Raw genomic sequence first — 17,611 nt, 5'->3', positions numbered from 1 at the left:
AGTTGCCCTAACACTCACACTTTCTGCATTCTTAGTTTCGCAGCCGCCTCCTTCCCTGTACCGCTAGAGCTCTGCTAGGGTTTTGACCCCCCACCTCGAACCAGTTCGCCTAGAAGCTCTAGTAGTGATTCTTCTTCCTCGTAAGTAATTCTGACCCTACCATCTTTACTTCCTGAGCTGTTCTTCGCGTTTTACCGTTTAGGGTTCGAGCTAATCTCGTTTTCTCCCACTGTTTAGCTGTTTCTCCAGTTCTTCAAGTCCATCACTCGAGCTGCGGTGCTCCGAGGTTCTGCGTTGAAGTTCGGATAGCTTTTCCCAGGTACGGGAAGTTAGGGTTCTTGCTTCGAGTCCTTCCTTGAAACTTTTGTGCTTTATTGTTGATTTTTTTGGATGAATCTGCCGTTTGAATGCGTGAGGGTATCGTGCATGTGTGGTTTGGACGAAAACGTGGCTGTTACAGTGATAAACAGTGGCGAGCCCTGTTAATCTCGCCCAGGCGAGTCAATCTCGCCTAGGCGAGATGGAACAGGGAGGCCTTTGCGCGAAATCTCGCCCAGGCGACTCGCTCGTCTTTTGAGCGAGCAGGCAACTCGCCCAGGCGAGAGGGATCTCGCTTAAGCGAGATCCCGTGATGCCAACATGCTGGTTTTTGTGCTCTCGCCTAGGCGAGGGGGAGGCTCGCCTGAGCGAGCATGTCTCGCCTGAGCGAGGCCCCTCAGCCTGGGCGAGATGCTGGGCGAGGCTGTGCTATGTATTGGACTTGTGATGCTTCCCGTGTGATCTGTTTTGATTGGGTATGATTGTGTGATGATGTGTATGTATATAATGGAGTACGAAATATATGTTTGGCATGATTCATGAATTGTGGATGAATGAGTTGGTATGAGACTTAGCATGTGAAATGAATGGGTGGTTTGAAATTAAAGGAACATGGTGTTGTCATGAGATGGGACCCTAGACACATTGGGGTGGTAATTGATCAGAGGTATGGAATTGAGAGGTGATACATATGAGGACTTAACTTCAAGGCTTGATATGGGATTGAAAAATATAATTTGATATTCGCTTATTGCTGATTTATGAATGTTGGTCCGTGTTAGCGTGTAATTCCTTGGGATCTCTAGGTGAGACCTCCGGGGTCGCGCTTCAGTGGTCGGGATGTAATTCCATGGCCCCTGCTAGTGGGTGTTCATGGTGGTGCCCCATCTGTATAACTAGGTAAGGATTCAAGGTAAGGTTGCATCCTGACGCTCCGAGGAGCCAGTTAGTCTCACTTAGAGCGGACTGACTCTTGTGGTGGGAGTAGCAGGAGGCCTGAGACTCTTTAAGGGCTAACCTTGTGGTGGGAGAGATTTTTGATTCATCGTAACATTGGTAACACATAGCTCAGGATCGAGCAGCTCAGGTTCGAGCAGAGGTACCCACACGAGTGCAAGCATCCGCTGAATCCGACCGAATTATACGTATCCGAATGAGTCGAGTCGAGTCGTAGTGTATTGAATGAGGAGTCATAACATGTTTGGTTGCTATGTGGATGAGTTGATGAGAATATATTTGATTGCATGCTGAATATGTTGATTGGCTCTAGCTTACCCGTTTTGTTGCATGGTTGTGATGTATGTGGCTGTTCTTTCTTGCGATGATCATCGACTTGGTTGATGGGAGCAGATGGGCGAAGTTCTCGTGGTCAACAGGGAAACGGTGATCCAGCAGCTTAGCCATCTGGGCTAGATCTCACGCTTCTTCTTTTCATGTTTTCTTTAGGGCTATGGCCCCTGTATTCGTTGTTTTGGATTGTAAACTCTTAGTCAAACTGTTATCCTGTTTTGTTGGCATCGTGGTGTGCCTGGTTTCGTAGGGGTGATGTTGGGAACCCCAGGACTGCGTGATTTGACTATCTTATGTGTGATGTTTCCTTTAATTATGTTTATAAATTAAATGGGACGTTACATTTATGGTATCAGAGCGGTCATTCCTTAGGTCTGTGGACTTGGATGTCCGCTTAGCTTTCTCTGTGTCTTCTGAGTGTTCTTAGTTGATTTTTGTCTTTATCAAGCCTAACCAAGTGATTTTCTATGTGCCAGTGGACTATGGCACCTCCTCGTAGGACTTCGCAATCATCCCAGGGAGACGCACCTGATATTGCCAGAGCCATAGAGGCGATGGTAGCAGCTATGACGCAGCAGAGTGCTGCGATGATGCAGCAGCATGAGGCATCTATGCAGCGGCAGGCGGCGTCGCTAGAGCAGCAGCAGGCGGTGATGCAGCAGATGGAGGCTGCGAGGATAGCCGCCGAGGATGCTCATCGGCAGCATATGGAGGCCCTCCGCCAGTTGGAGGAGAACAGGGCGGCTGCCCCTGTATTTGGTCCTGAACCACGACCTGCAGTTAGGGAGTGGAGCCTGGAGGACTTTCTGAAACACCACCCGGCGAAGTTTGACGGGAAGACCAGTCCTGACGCCGCAGACCAATGGCTGAAGGACCTGGAGCGCATCTATGATGCGAAGATGTGCCCTGTAGAGAACAGGTTGGCGTTCTCTGTGTACATGCTCACGGGAGAGGCGGAGCATTGGTGGAGCAGCACCAGATCCATCCTGGAGGAGAGGGATGAGCCCGTGTCATGGGAGATTTTCAGGGAGAGATTCCTATCGGAGTACTTTCCTGACAGTATCCGGTACGCCAAGGAGGTGGAATTCCTCCAGTTGACCCAGGGAGGGAAGACAGTGGCAGAGTATGCTGAGAGGTTCAAACACCTCAGCCGTTTCTACACCCTACCGCTCGATGAGGAGTGGCGATGCAGGAAGTTCGAGAATGGGCTTCGCGGTGACATCCGCTTGATGGTGGCTCCTTTGTCCATCAAGGACTTTGCCGCCCTGGTAGAGAAGGCCAGGGTGATGGAGAAGATGAAGTGCGAGGTGGAAGGCCAGCGCCCACAGCAGCCACAGCCGCCTCAGAGGATCGGTGGACCATCTGGGTCCAGGCCCAGGCAGGAGGAGCGGAGGAGACCATATGATAGACCACACCATCAGTCTCAGGGGTCTAGAGGTTTTCCTCCTCAGCAGGGTCGAGTGCAGTGTTACTCATGTGGAGGACCCCACCCGAGGCACGCCTGTCCACGTAGGGAGGGTTACCGTAGATGCAACAACTGTGGCAAGGAAGGCCACTTTGGGAGAGATTGCCCCAACCTTGCTGGGGCAGCGACACGCCCTCCAGTTCAGGCACCCCAGCAGCATCAGGGGAGAGACCGAGGCAACAGGCCTCAGGCGACGGGCAGAGTCTATGCTATGACAGGAGCAGAGGCGACTGGTTCAGGTAACTTGGTTATGGGTTGCTGCTTGATAGCTGGTGTATCTTGTTGTGTGTTATATGACTCTGGAGCGACGCACTCCTTTGTGTCAGATAGTTGTGTGAAACGTCTGGGTTTGCCAGTAAGCGAGCTACAGTGCGAGCTCGCGGTGTCTACTCCGGCGTCGGGATTGGTCACGACGTCGTCTTTGTGTGCTCGGTGTCCAGTGGAGGTAGAGGGACGCAGGTACAAGGTGAATCTAATCTGCTTGCCTCTACAAGACTTGGAGGTGATCTTAGGGATGGATTGGCTCTCTGCCAGTCGCGTCCTTATAGACTGCCGGGAGAAGAGGTTGTTGTTTCCCGATTCAGAGGATCTCAAGTTAGTGTCTCCCCAGGGGGCGGTGAGGGAGATTCAGAGTGGCGCGCAATGCTTCATAATCTTCGCTCGTATGGAGGTGGGAGAGAGAGAGAGACCATCAGTCATACCTGTGGTACATGAGTTTGAAGACGTGTTTCCAGATGAAGTACCAGGATTGCCTCCCAGTAGAGAGGTGGAGTTCTCCATCGATCTAGTCCCAGGAACAGGCCCGGTCTCGATGGCCCCATATCGCATGGCTCCGGCAGAGTTGGTAGAGCTCAAGAAACAGATAGAAGATCTGATGGAGAAACAGTTCATACGGCCCAGTACTTCGCCTTGGGGAGCGCCGGTGTTGTTGGTAAAGAAGAAGGACGGGAGTTCGCGTCTGTGTGTGGACTACAGGCAGCTGAACAAGATGACGATCAAGAATAAGTATCCGCTTCCGAGAATTGACGACTTGATGGATCAGTTGCATGGGTCATCGGTGTTCTCGAAGATAGATCTGCGATCGGGTTATCATCAGATTTTGGTAAAGGCCGATGATGTACAGAAGACAGCCTTCAGGTCGAGGTATGGCCACTATGAGTACGTGGTTATGCCGTTTGGTGTGACCAACGCTCCCGCAGTGTTCATGGACTACATGAACAGGATCTTTCGACCTTTCCTAGATAAGTTTGTCGTAGTCTTCATAGACGACATCCTTATCTATTCCAGGACTCAGGAGGAACATGCAGAACACCTGAGGTTGGTGCTTGGTGTTTTGAGAGAGAAGCAGTTGTATGCCAAGTTGTCCAAGTGCGAGTTCTGGATGGATGAAGTTCAGTTTTTAGGGCATGTGATATCCGCCCAGGGGATTGCAGTGGATCCGGCGAAGGTCGAGGCAGTGGTAAAGTGGGAAAGTCCCAAGTCGGCCACAGAGATCAGAAGCTTTGTGGGGTTAGCGGGCTACTACAGGAGATTCATAGAGGGATTCTCCAAGATAGTGGCGCCTCTGACTCTGCTTACCCGGAAAGACCAACCCTTCACTTGGACGGACAAGTGTGAGGATAGCTTTCAAGAGCTAAAAAAGAGATTGACGAGCGCTCCTATTTTGGTAATTCCGGATGTGGGGAAACCGTTTGAAGTCTACTGCGACGCGTCTCATCTCGGACTTGGTTGCGTCTTGATGCAAGAAAAGAAGGCAGTGGCATATGCTTCACGACAACTTAAGGTGCATGAGCGTAATTACCCCACTCATGACCTTGAGTTAGCAGCGATAGTTTTTGCCTTGAAGATCTGGAGGCACTATCTGTATGGTGCTCAGTTTCGAGTGTTCAGCGACCACAAGAGTTTAAAGTACTTGTTTGATCAGAAGGAGCTGAACATGAGGCAGAGGAGGTGGATGGAATTCCTCAAGGACTATGACTTTGAGCTCCTATACCATCCGGGGAAGGCAAATGTAGTAGCAGATGCTCTGAGCAGGAAGACGGCACACACTGCACACCTTATGATTAAGGAGGTGGAACTACTAGAGAAGTTCAGAGATATGAGGATACAGGTGGAGTTGGGGTCCGAGTTCATTAGGTGTAGTACCCTTACTATATCTAGTGACTTCTTGGGCTCGATCAGAGAGAGGCAGTTGTTGGATGCTAGTCTGAACAGGGTTAGGGAACAACTTGGATCAGAGGAAGCCAGAGACTATGCCGTGAGTGATGATGGCATACTAAGGTTTCGAGGCAGAGTATGCGTACCTGATGATGCAGAGGTGAGAAAGTTGATTCTTGAGGAAGGGCACAAGAGTCGTCTTAGCTTGCACCCCGGCATGACTAAGATGTACCAGGACCTCAAGGAAACTTTCTGGTGGCAGGGAATGAAGAAAGATGTGGCTCAGTTTGTATCAGCTTGTTTAACATGTCAGAAGGCGAAGGTGGAGCATGAGAGGCCTGGTGGCGTTCTACAGTCGTTGGAGGTACCGGTGTGGAAATGGGACAGTATCTCCATGGACTTCGTGACTCATCTTCCACGGACTTTTAGAGGACATGACACTATCTGGGTGATAGTGGATCGACTGACCAAGAGTGCACACTTTTTGGCGATGAACTTGAGAATGTCTATGGCCAAGCTAGCCCAGTTGTACATTAAGGAGATAGTAAGACTCCATGGAGTGCCCTCGAGCATAGTTTCCGACAGAGACCCACGGTTCACATCCCGGTTTTGGCAGACGCTGCAGAGTGCTATGGGTAGCAAGCTCACCATGAGCTCAGCTTATCACCCTCAGACCGATGGTCAGTCTGAGAGGACGATCCAGTCCCTAGAGGATTTATTGAGAACTTGCATATTGGATCATCTAGGTTCTTGGGACGAGGTATTGCCTTTGATAGAGTTCACCTACAACAACAGCTTTCACGCGAGCATTGGCATGGCGCCATACGAGGCTCTTTACGGCAGGAGGTGTAGGACTCCTCTTTGCTGGTATCAGGATGGAGAGGCAGTATTAGTTGGACCAGAGTTGTTAGAGCAGACCACCGAGAAGGTGAGGATGGTGAGAGATAGGATGTTGGCTTCGCAGAGTAGGCAGAAGGCCTATGCGGATCGCCGGAGGAGGCCTTTGGAGTTTGCAGCGGGAGACCATGTATTCTTGAGGGTGACCCGAACCACGGGTGTGGGAAGGGCTCTCCGCTCAAGGAAGCTTTCGCCTAAATTCCTTGGCCCGTATCAGATCACGAGGAGGATTGGACCAGTGGCTTACGAGATAGCCTTACCCCCGCAGTTGGCGAACCTTCATCCAGTGTTTCATGTGTCACAGCTAAGGAAGTATGTTTTTGACCCGGCTCATGTGTTGGAAGCTGAGGATATACAGATCAGGGAAGATCTCACAGTGGAAGTACCACCCATCGCTCTTGAGGATAGCAAGGTTGAGGAACGCCGTGGAAAGACCGTTAGTCTTGTTAAAGTCATCTGGGATCAGAGGACGGGTGACTCGACTTGGGAGTTAGAGGAGGACATGAGAAAATCACACCCACATTTGTTTACCTGGTGAGTCCTTATTTTCGAGGTCGAAAATTTTGTTGCTGGGAAGAATGTAAGACCCATTTTATTCCTGCCTAAAAGTTAGTGGGCTGCCCTACAGTATTGGGCCTAAAGGCCGGCCCATAGGATAAAAACCTGTTTCAGTTGCCCTAACACTCACACTTTCTGCATTCTTAGTTTCGCAGCCGCCTCCTTCCCTGTACCGCTAGAGCTCTGCTAGGGTTTTGACCCCCCACCTCGAACCAGTTCGCCTAGAAGCTCTAGTAGTGATTCTTCTTCCTCGTAAGTAATTCTGACCCTACCATCTTTACTTCCTGAGCTGTTCTTCGCGTTTTACCGTTTAGGGTTCGAGCTAATCTCGTTTTCTCCCACTGTTCAGCTGTTTCTCCAGTTCTTCAAGTCCATCACTCGAGCTGCGGTGCTCCGAGGTTCTGCGTTGAAGTTCGGATAGCTTTTCCCAGGTACGGGAAGTTAGGGTTCTTGCTTCGAGTCCTTCCTTGAAACTTTTGTGCTTTATTGTTGATTTTTTTGGATGAATCTGCCGTTTGAATGCGTGAGGGTATTGTGCATGTGTGGTTTGGACGAAAACGTGGCTGTTACAGTGATAAACAGTGGCGAGCCCTGTTAATCTCGCCCAGGCGAGTCAATCTCGCCTAGGCGAGATGGAACAGGGAAGCCTTTGCGCGAAATCTCGCTCAGGCGACTCGCTCGTCTTTTGAGCGAGCAGGCAACTCGCCCAGGCGAGAGGGATCTCGCTTAAGCGAGATCCCGTGATGCCAACATGCTGGTTTTTGTGCTCTCGCCTAGGCGAGGGGGAGGCTCGCCTGAGCGAGCATGTCTCGCCTGAGCGAGGCCCCTCAGCCTGGGCGAGATGCTGGGCGAGGCTGTGCTATGTATTGGACTTGTGATGCTTCCCGTGTGATCTGTTTTGATTGGGTATGATTGTGTGATGATGTGTATGTATATAATGGAGTACGAAATATATGTTTGGCATGATTCATGAATTGTGGATGAATGAGTTGGTATGAGACTTAGCATGTGAAATGAATGGGTGTTTTGAAATTAAAGGAACATGGTGTTGTCATGAGATGGGACCCTAGACACATTGGGGTGGTAATTGATCAGAGGTATGGAATTGAGAGGTGATACATATGAGGACTTAACTTCAAGGCTTGATATGGGATTGAAAAATATAATTTGATATTCGCTTATTGCTGATTTATGAATGTTGGTCCGTGTCAGCGTGTAATTCCTTGGGGTCTCTAGGTGAGACCTCCGGGGTCGCGCTTCAGTGGTCGGGATGTAATTCCATGGCCCCTGCTAGTGGGTGTTCATGGTGGTGCCCCATCTGTATAACTAGGTAAGGATTCAAGGTAAGGTTGCATCCTGACGCTCCGAGGAGCCAGTTAGTCTCACTTAGAGCGGACTGACTCTTGTGGTGGGAGTAGCAGGAGGCCTGAGACTCTTTAAGGGCTAACCTTGTGGTGGGAGAGATTTTTGATTCATCGTAACATTGGTAACACATAGCTCAGGATCGAGCAGCTCAGGTTCGAGCAGAGGTACCCACACGAGTGCAAGCATCCGCTGAATCCGACCGAATTATACGTATCCGAATGAGTCGAGTCGAGTCGTAGTGTATTGAATGAGGAGTCATAACATGTTTGGTTGCTATGTGGATGAGATGATGAGAATATATTTGATTGCATGCTGAATATGTTGATTGGCTCTAGCTTACCCGTTTTGTTGCATGGTTGTGATGTATGTGGCTGTTCTTTCTTGCGATGATCATCGACTTGGTTGATGGGAGCAGATGGGCGAAGTTCTCGTGGTCAACAGGGAAACGGTGATCCAGCAGCTTAGCCATCTGGGCTAGATCTCACGCTTCTTCTTTTCATGTTTTCTTTAGGGCTATGGCCCCTGTATTCGTTGTTTTGGATTGTAAACTCTTAGTCAAACTGTTATCCTGTTTTGTTGGCATCGTGGTGTGCCTGGTTTCGTAGGGGTGATGTTGGGAACCCCAGGACTGCGTGATTTGACTATCTTATGTGTGACGTTTCCTTTAATTATGTTTATAAATTAAATGGGACGTTACAGTAAGATCTAGTCAACTTTTGTAATTCTTTTGGTTTATATTATCTTAAATAATTTAGAACTACCTAATTCTCAATGTAGATATACATACATGTTTTCTTCATATCCAATAATTTTTTATTCACTTCAGGAAAATTATCTGTGTAGAGGATTTTTTAATTCTTTTCTTCAGAAAAGGATGACCTCCATTACAATCCACACCATCATCACATTATTAAACAAACAAACAAACATGCAACCATTATTCAAAACTTGTTTCTTCTATATTGGATTTTCGTGCGCCTCAACACTCTCCCATTGGCTGCAATTAGTACCAATACCAAAGGGAAAAAGTTGAGAAAGCATGGTTCCCCAAGCACTACCTTTCTCTTTCTTTTTTTTTTATTTGTTTTCTTTGCCCTAGGTATGAAAATTTCTGTGTGAAGTAAAGTACACACGTACGGATCAAGCGTATTGGTGGTTGGTTACTACAAGGCAAAATAGTGGGAAGTGAAAATTTCTAGTACTTGGATTCTTGATTATTTGGTGGTGTAGCATGTCAGAGGAGCATAGACACATCACGTGATGGTTTTATAAGCTTTTTATTATTTTTTGAGATTTGATTTGAGAGTAACTTTATTCATTCGTGTCGTGTTATTCAATTATTATGTACATATTTTTGGGAACTTTCTTTTATCAGTATAAGGTAACTTTTGCAGTTATCAAAGCCTAATTTAAGAAAGAAAGAAAAATCGTGCTAAACCTCATTTCCAGTGAATGACATTGCATCCAAGGAATCTCATTCTAAAAGTATTTAAAAAAATTATTTGATTTAATCGGGAATGTAATTCGTATTTGGATGTAAAAGTATAAGCATTTTTATTTTGAAGAGGTTTTAGTTTTTGTTTTGCAAAGGTTTTCATTCTTGGGAAGACTTTTGGATAGGTAATATCGATCTGTGCATCGTTCCAAGGTCAGTTTGGTGGTTACTATTCTTGTAATGAATTAACTTTTGATTTAGTTTTCTGGTCTGGATCTGATTATTTCTTTCTTCTTTAGCAGTGGTTTATTCATATACTGATGTACTCAAACTAAATCATACATGTTTTTTATTTTCTACGCATCATTCATGTTTTAGACTTTGGTTTATTGTTTAATTTCATTTCACAAAACTCACTTTTAAGGTAATAATTTTCTCTCACCCATCTATTTTGAATCTCCATGGTTCGTTTATTATTTTCTTTCAGTTGATTCATAAGGATTCCTATTTATTTTAAGAAATTGACGAGTAGAAGAATTTGGCTTTTCTCATTGTTTAGTAATTTAACTTGTGAATTTTGTCCTTCCTTATCTCATATGTCGCTTCTTTTTTGCCACTTTCTTTTCTTCTGTTCAATAAAAATTGTTGTTGAACTGTTTGAGAGATTCTTTTGTTCTATCTTCATTAGTGAGTTATATAGCTTGTGCTCATAGAATTTCTGTTGCTTAGAATTCCTTTGTGTGAACTGTTCTAAAGTCAAATGAGTTGTTATGTTATATTAAATGGTGGTAGTGTTGAGTTCACAGATTGGACTACGTGTTTGGCTATTTCTGAGCTTTAACCAAAAGCAATGGTGTTAATTTATACACACAACAATGGATCGGAGTTGGATAAATTTTTTACGCACAACAAATGAATATGAGAATGGAGTAGAAGAATTTATTGAATTTGCAAATATGAATGTTCCAGATAATAATGGAAAATTCTACTGCCCGTGTGTTAATTATTTAAATGAGAGAAAATTACCAACTGACGTTATTCGGGAGCATGTTCTTTGTGATGGTTTCTTAAAGAGCTACACAAAGTGGATATGGCATGGTGAATTAATAGACATGCCAAGTGTAGATGTGTCTGAAGCAGAAGAAGTTGATTTAGAGATGGATGATCGAATGGAGGAAATGATTCGTGATATTGGACATGATTCCTTTCAACGTGCGAATGTGTATGACAATTTGTGCAATGACGCAGAAAAACCTCTGTACGCAGAATGCACTAAGTATACTCGATTGTCAGCGGTATTAAAATTGTTCAATGTGAAGGCAAGAAATGGGTGGACTGATAAAAGCTTCACGGAATTACTTGAGTTGTTGAGTGACATGATTCCTAAAGGTAACACGTTGCCAACACGCAATTATGATGCGAAGAAGATATTGTGTCCGATGGGTATGGAGTATAAAAAAATTCAGGCATGCCCAAACGATTGTGTCTTGTACAGGAAGGAGTTAGCCATGTTACATCAATGTCCACGATATGGGGTGTCACGATACAAACAGAAACATAGTGAGTTTGAATCTGATAGTAAGGGTCTGCCGGCGAAAGTTTTGTGGTATCTTCCTGTAGTTCCACGGTTGAAACGTTTATTCAGCAATGCAAATGATGCAAAACTCATGAGATGGCATGCAGATGGACGTACAACAGATGGTCATTTGAGACATCCGGCAGATGGTTTGCAATGGAAGAAAATTGATTCCATGTTCCCAAATTTCTCCAATGATTCAAGGAACATTAGATCTGGACTTGCTACAGATGGAATGAATCCATATGGTAACTTGAGCAGTAAACATAGTTCATGGCTTGTTCTATTAGTGATTTACAATTTACCTCGTTGGTTGTGCATGAAACGCAAATATGTTATTTATCCTTGATGATCTCGGGTCCAAGACAACCAGGAAACGACATTGATATTTATTTAACCCCATTAGTTGAAGATTTGAAGATGTTATGGGAGGAGGGTGTTGATATGTTTGATGGGTACACTAGTGATTCATTCAAATTGCATGCCATGTTATTTTGTACAATCAACGACTTTCCAGCATATGGTAATTTAAGTGGATATAGCACTAAGGATCACAAAGCATGCCCTATATGTGAAGAAGGCACATGTCACCATCAACTACAACATGGAAGGAAAACAATATACCTTAGACATCGGAGATTTCTTAGTACAAACCATCCATATCGTAAATTGAAGAAAGCATTTAATGGGTGTCAAGAAAATGAATTAGCTCCAATGGTTTTAAGTGGGTCACAAGTATATGAGCGTGTGAAAGACATTAGGGATGTGTTTGGAAAGATGAAAAATAAAGGCACTTTTGGAAGGTCAATTTTCTTTGATCTCCCATATTGGAAGGTGCTTGATGTGAGACATTGTATAGATGTTATGCATGTAGAGAAAAATGTGTGTGATAGTATTATCGGAACACTCCTCAATATTCAAGGCAAGACAAAAGATGGTCTAAATGCTCGTTTGGACTTAGTTGAAATGGGTATAAGAGAACAATTAGCTCCACAATCACATGGTAAGCGAACATACTTGCCTCCAGCATGTCACACATTGTCTAAACAAGAGAAGAGAAGTTTTTGTGAGATTTTACAAGGTGTGAAAGTTCCACTAGGTTACTCTTCCAATTTTGTATCCATGAAAGATCTAAAATTACTTGGGTTAAAATCTCATGATTGTCATGTATTGATGCAACAACTTCTACCCGTGGCTATTCGAGGCATATTGCCTAAGAATGTTAGATATACCTTAACAAGATTGTGCTTCTTTTTTAATGCAATATGTAGTAAGGTTATAGATATTGAGAAGTTGGATCAGTTAGAAAATGAGGCTGTACTCATATTGTGTCAGTTGGAGATGTACTTTCCTCCATCATTCTTTCATATTATGGTCCATCTGATTATTCATTTAGTCCGAGAAGTTAGAATTTGTGGTTCAGTATTCTTACGATGGATGTACCCTATTGAGCGATACATCAAGATATTGAAAGGGTATGTAAAGAACCAATATCGTCCAGAAGCATCAATTGTTGAAAGATATATTGCAGAGGAAGCTATTGAGTTCTGTACAGACTACTTATCACAAGTTGAAGCTATAGGGGTAACGAAGTCTTGTTACCATGGAATAGGTGCTGGTAAGGGTACTCAAAGTGCAAAAGTTATAACTCTGAGTAGAGATGAAGTTCTCCAAGCACATTTATATATATTGAATAACACTAAAAAAGTCATCCCTTATTTAAGTGCTCATAAAGATATTGTGAAGAGAAATAATCCACGAATGTCTCAAAAGTGGGTCATTAATAAGCACAACAAAACTTTTTTGAAGTGGTTCAAACAACAGGTTCAAAATGACAATACAACTTCTGATACATTAAATTGGCTAACAAGTGAGCCAAACTATGATGTCTTATGCTGGAGTGGGTATGATATAAACAATTATACATTTCATACAAAAGACGAAGATGAAAAAAGCACCACACAAAATAGTGGAGTAATGGTTGTAGCTAAATGCATTTCTCAAGTTCAAAGGATAAATATCTGATTATGGCCTCAATGTGCTACTTTGGTGTAATTGAAGATATTTGGGTAATAGATTACACAAGTTTCAGAGTACCTATTTTTAAATGTAAGTGGGTTGATGGTAATACTGGCGTGAAGATTGATGATCTAGGTTTTACCTTGGTTGACCTAGAAAAGGAAGGTTATACTAAAGAGCCATTCATCATGGCATCTCAAGCAAAACAGGTGTTTTATGTCACTGATCCCGCTAACAAAAGATGGTCAGTGGTTCTCCAAGGCAAAACCATACATTATACTGATTTCAATGATGAATTGATACTTGATATTAGTGAAACTCCATCCTTCTCATCAAATATGCCGACCTTGAATGTCGACAATGAAGTAAATGATGTTCATGCCGTACGTGATGACCACAATGAAGGGTTGTGGGAGAACATTCTAACTTGACCCATTTATTTATGAGCTCATAAACTTGTGTGTGGCTTTTCTTCACCCTCTTCATCTTTCTCAGTTCAAGTTCATTGGTACATTTTATCCCTTCTTGTTCATTATTTTAAAAACTATTATTCATGTGGTTCACTTCATCTTTATTTCTTTTATATTCTTCGTAGGTGGGTAGGTTCAAAGTTTTGATCTGAAGCCATTACAAACAAGATAACCTAATATCCATTGCTTTCAGGTAACTTTTATATTCTAGCTACTCTGTTGCATTCTGTTTCCAAAACAATAAATAAGGATAATATGTAGTCAGAGACATAGACAACATGGGTTGATTTCTTTACAGTAAAGTTTGGTAAATTTCTGTTTCTTCCTCCCTTTAGCTAGAGGAATTAAATGAACTATGAAGAAAAAAGTTTTGAATGCTAGTTTGAGAGAGTCCCACATGGAATCGTTTTGTATGTTTTGAAGTCTCCAAAGAATGATTTATTATCATATGTTGAGATGTAAAAGCCTTCGAATTCACTAGATATAAATTATTTATTAATTCTCACTAACAATTATTTATTTGAATAGAGAAATGTCCGGCGACACACCATTTGGTGACCTTCCACCTTCACAAGGTGGGGACAAGATTCATACATGTACCAAAAAAAATGGTAGGAGTGGAACTAGGTTGAGAGAGTTAACAGTCAGTCGTAGTGCAGATCAGAGATTGCCTATCCAGTTTTATATGCAAACTGGTAAAGCTTTGGGAGATAATAGCACAAAATTCACCAGCTATGTGGCCTTGCTTGGTAGGAGCAAGTCATCCATTCTTATAGATGATTGGGACCATGTTCCAGAGACAGTAAAGAATCAGATTTGGATAAGTGTCCAAGTATGAAATCTTAACTTATATAATTTATTACGTACATATATAACTGATATTTAACATATGTAATACATTCTTATTATACAGGTCACATATGATGTCCCAAACAGTAATCTGTTGAGGACAAAATGGATTTCATTTGCTGGGGAACGATGGAAGGGTTTTAAGACGGACCTTACAAGTCGTTATATCTATGGTCCCTTAAGTGATAGAAACCCTTGTGAGAAGTATCCGTTCATTGATGAAGACACATGGCAGGCTTTTAAGGAAAGGCGATTAAATCCTATCTTTCAGCTAAATTCATATTATATGTAGGTTTAACTATTTAATTGAACACATTGCTAACATAAATCATCCTTTATACTTTGGTGCTCACAGGCTAAGAGGAAAGCTGCACAAGAGATAGCAAAAAAGAATGTCCACCCCCATAGATTGTCTCGTGGGGGTTATGATAAATTGGAGCAGAAGATGATGAAAGAGGCATCTGCCTCTAATTCCAGTGGGATTACTGTTACTCATCCTCCTCGCCATGATAAATGGAAAAGAGCTCGTCAAAAACCAACAGGGGATTACATATCTGCAGAAACAGAAAGTGTAGCTAGGCGTATTGTAAGTAACTTAAACTAATTTACTTTTAGATTTGTATTAATATTTTTTTTTAATCTTAACTTAAAGTTTTTATGTTGTAGGATGAGCTGGTTGAGCAAAGCACACAAGGATCATTCACTCCACAAGGACGTGAGGACATATTGGCAGTTGCCATTGGTCGTCTAGAGCATCCCGGACGTGTTCGTGGTGTTGGAAAATTTGTAGGAATCCGTCAATTCTTTGGTCCTCCATCAGCTAATCATAATAAAGTAAATATCAATGAGGAAGTCATCATGTCCATGAAAGAAGAAATGAGAGAACAAATGAGGGAGGAAATTAGGGAGGAGATTAAGAAGGAGATGAAGAAAGAGTACTTTGATATGAAGGCACAATTGTTAGCAAACATGAGAGCAGAGTTAGCCTCTCCCTCAGCCCAGCCTTGCAATCCTCCTCAACAACCTTCTCTTATTTGTGTAAGCACAAACGGGAGTTGTGATGTTCCTCTTGAAGAGGCTTCTCTCACTGTTGATGCAGATTACGAGTTGTTCATTGATGATCTCCTACAGTCCTTGGTGGCTTTAGGTAATTTGTCTAATTATATTGTTTTGCATGTATTTGTTTAAGCCTAATTATATTGTCTTATTTATTTTACAAATATTATTTGGTTACCTTAGGTAAAATGTATGCATTGGGGTCAACCATACACCATGCAACCATTGCCGATGATATGATGAGAATAATGCTTGTAGATGTTCGAGATGCTACTGCTCGAGTCCCAGTGCCCACTCAAGAGGTTAAGACAGTGGGGCAGGCCCCTGGAAATTTTATCCTTTGGCCAGTTAGATTAGCAAAAGTAATTGCAAAGGAGGTAATTGTCCTTACTTGTTTTAATTATGCATTTATTTACATCGGTGTATACTAATGTTATTTAATACTTTAAATATGTATAGCAGATTAGAGTACAAGAAAAGGAAGATGTGAATGAATCATTACCACAACAGACAATTCTAGAACGACTTGGTGCAATGGCGGCGACTATCGCCTTGCAACCTATCCAATTAGAAATGCCTCCCCAAGCCACAAATAGGACCTTCAACACCCCTTTTTTTTATATGTCAAAAGGATATTTTTAAAGTTCTCTCTGGCACTGATATGTTATGTGTATCAGTATTACAACTTTGGTTGTTGTAAGTAAACTTTTATTACTTTTATGAAGTTTGAATATATTCAATATGTTATTCTTATATTATTTATTTTCAATGTTTAAGGTATTTACATCGTAGATGCACTGAGAAGAAGAATGATCACATATATGGATTTATTGATCCTATTGCCATTCAAGGCGTTGGGAATAAAAGTAAAGAGGTTCAAAAGTACCTATTAGAGGCATTTGATGTTGGGAAAAAAGAAGTGTACTTAGCGCCTTATTTGCAGCAGTAAGAATGTCTATTATACATTAAATTATATTTACGTAAAACTTAATTGTATATAATGGTATTTGAATCTGTAGGGGTCACTGGCAGTTGCCGGTAATTCTTCCTCAGAAGTTTGTTGTGGTTCTTTTGTGTTCATTACACAAGAAGCCTAACACTTTGAAAATTAAAAGTACTTTACAAGCGTAAGTTTTTTTTACTAACTTATTTTTTGTGTTATATAATTTAATTTAATAAGTTCCATATTAGGCACAATTTCAATATACATTAAATTTTACAGAGCTGTTTAGGCTCATTCTAGGTTGCAGGGACAACAAATCACTTCCAGAAAGAAGTTGCAGTTCATTGCTCCAATTGTAAGTAGTTAATCTTCAAACTGTTGAAATACAATTATCAAATTTATGATAGTATATGAATTTAACTTGTAGTGCTCACGTCAACCGGGAAGCTATGAGTGTGGATATTATACCATGAGGCACATGCATAGAATCATATCCGCAAACATTGTTGACTCATGGGATATGGTAATATGTACAATTTATAAAACACATCTTAAGTATTTATCACTAAAGGATTGTTGACTCAAGTATTCATTGTGTAGATTTTCAATGACACATCTCCAATGGATCAAGGAGTCTTGAAGGAAGTTCGTGAACAATGGGCTTCGTTTCTTTTAAGTGTTTATATAAGATGATGTTATGTGTTTTATGACTTATATAGTAATGCGTTTTGGAGTAGTATTATATTTCATATAAACATTAGATTCTATTTCATGTAAATATTAGATTGAATGAGACTTGTTTTGTGGATGTTTTGGATAATTATATACAGTATATAAGATGATGTTAGGTGTTTTATGACTTATATAGTAATTCGTTTTGGAGTAGTATTATATTTCATATAAACATTAGATTCTATTTCATGTAAATATTAGATTGAATGAGATTTGTTTTCTAGATGTCTTGGGTAATTATATACAATATATAAGATGATGTTAGGTGTTTTATGACGTATGTAGTAATTCATTTTGGAGTAGTATTATATTTCATATAAACATTACATTCAATTTCATGTAAATATTAGATTGATGAGATTTTTTTTTTGGATGTTTTGGGTAATTATATACAAGTTTGGTATGTGGTAAGAAGCATAAACGAATTTTTCATAAAAAAATAATAAATCACTTTTTATACCAGTTGAGGTCATACTTGGTG

The 17,611-nt window shown here is 42.0% G+C and overlaps 1 protein-coding gene and 2 pseudogenes across 1 annotated transcript; all 3 read left to right on the top strand.

Moving 5' to 3' along the window:
- Positions 1–2,195: 2,195 nt before the first annotated feature.
- LOC146882366 (uncharacterized) lies at positions 2,196–7,106 on the top strand. The gene is made up of 5 exons (XM_085667370.1): positions 2,196–4,175; positions 5,019–5,161; positions 5,255–5,390; positions 5,493–5,616; positions 7,000–7,106. The coding sequence occupies exons 1-5, from the start codon at positions 2,196–2,198 to the stop codon at positions 7,104–7,106; spliced, it is 2,490 nt and encodes an 829-aa protein (XP_085523496.1).
- A 3,254-nt stretch (positions 7,107–10,360) lies between these two features.
- LOC114171453 (uncharacterized) lies at positions 10,361–13,511 on the top strand (annotated as a pseudogene).
- Positions 13,512–14,082: 571 nt separating this feature from the next.
- On the top strand, positions 14,083–17,091 carry LOC114171463 (uncharacterized; annotated as a pseudogene).
- Positions 17,092–17,611: the final 520 nt, after the last annotated feature.

This window comes from Vigna unguiculata, chromosome 10 (genome assembly GCF_037176805.1).
Source record: "Vigna unguiculata cultivar grain cowpea cultivar isolate G323 ecotype 2 chromosome 10, ASM3717680v1, whole genome shotgun sequence".
In the NCBI taxonomy this organism is placed as follows: domain Eukaryota; kingdom Viridiplantae; phylum Streptophyta; class Magnoliopsida; order Fabales; family Fabaceae; genus Vigna; species Vigna unguiculata.
The sequence above is the reverse complement of the archived record's forward strand: the minus strand, read 5'-3'. Positions and strand labels throughout refer to the sequence as shown.

Bases quoted from the DNA above. Each gene is read 5' to 3' on its own strand.
- LOC146882366 (XM_085667370.1), top strand. From the start codon at position 2,196: ATGATGCAGCAGCATGAGGCATCTATGCAGCGGCAGGCGGCGTCGCTA. The intron at 5,162-5,254 runs GTTCAGAGATAT...GGGCTCGATCAG, and splicing joins GAGGTGGAACTACTAGAGAA to AGAGAGGCAGTTGTTGGATG. The intron at 5,617-6,999 runs GTATCTCCATGG...TTTACCGTTTAG, and splicing joins ACCGGTGTGGAAATGGGACA to GGTTCGAGCTAATCTCGTTT.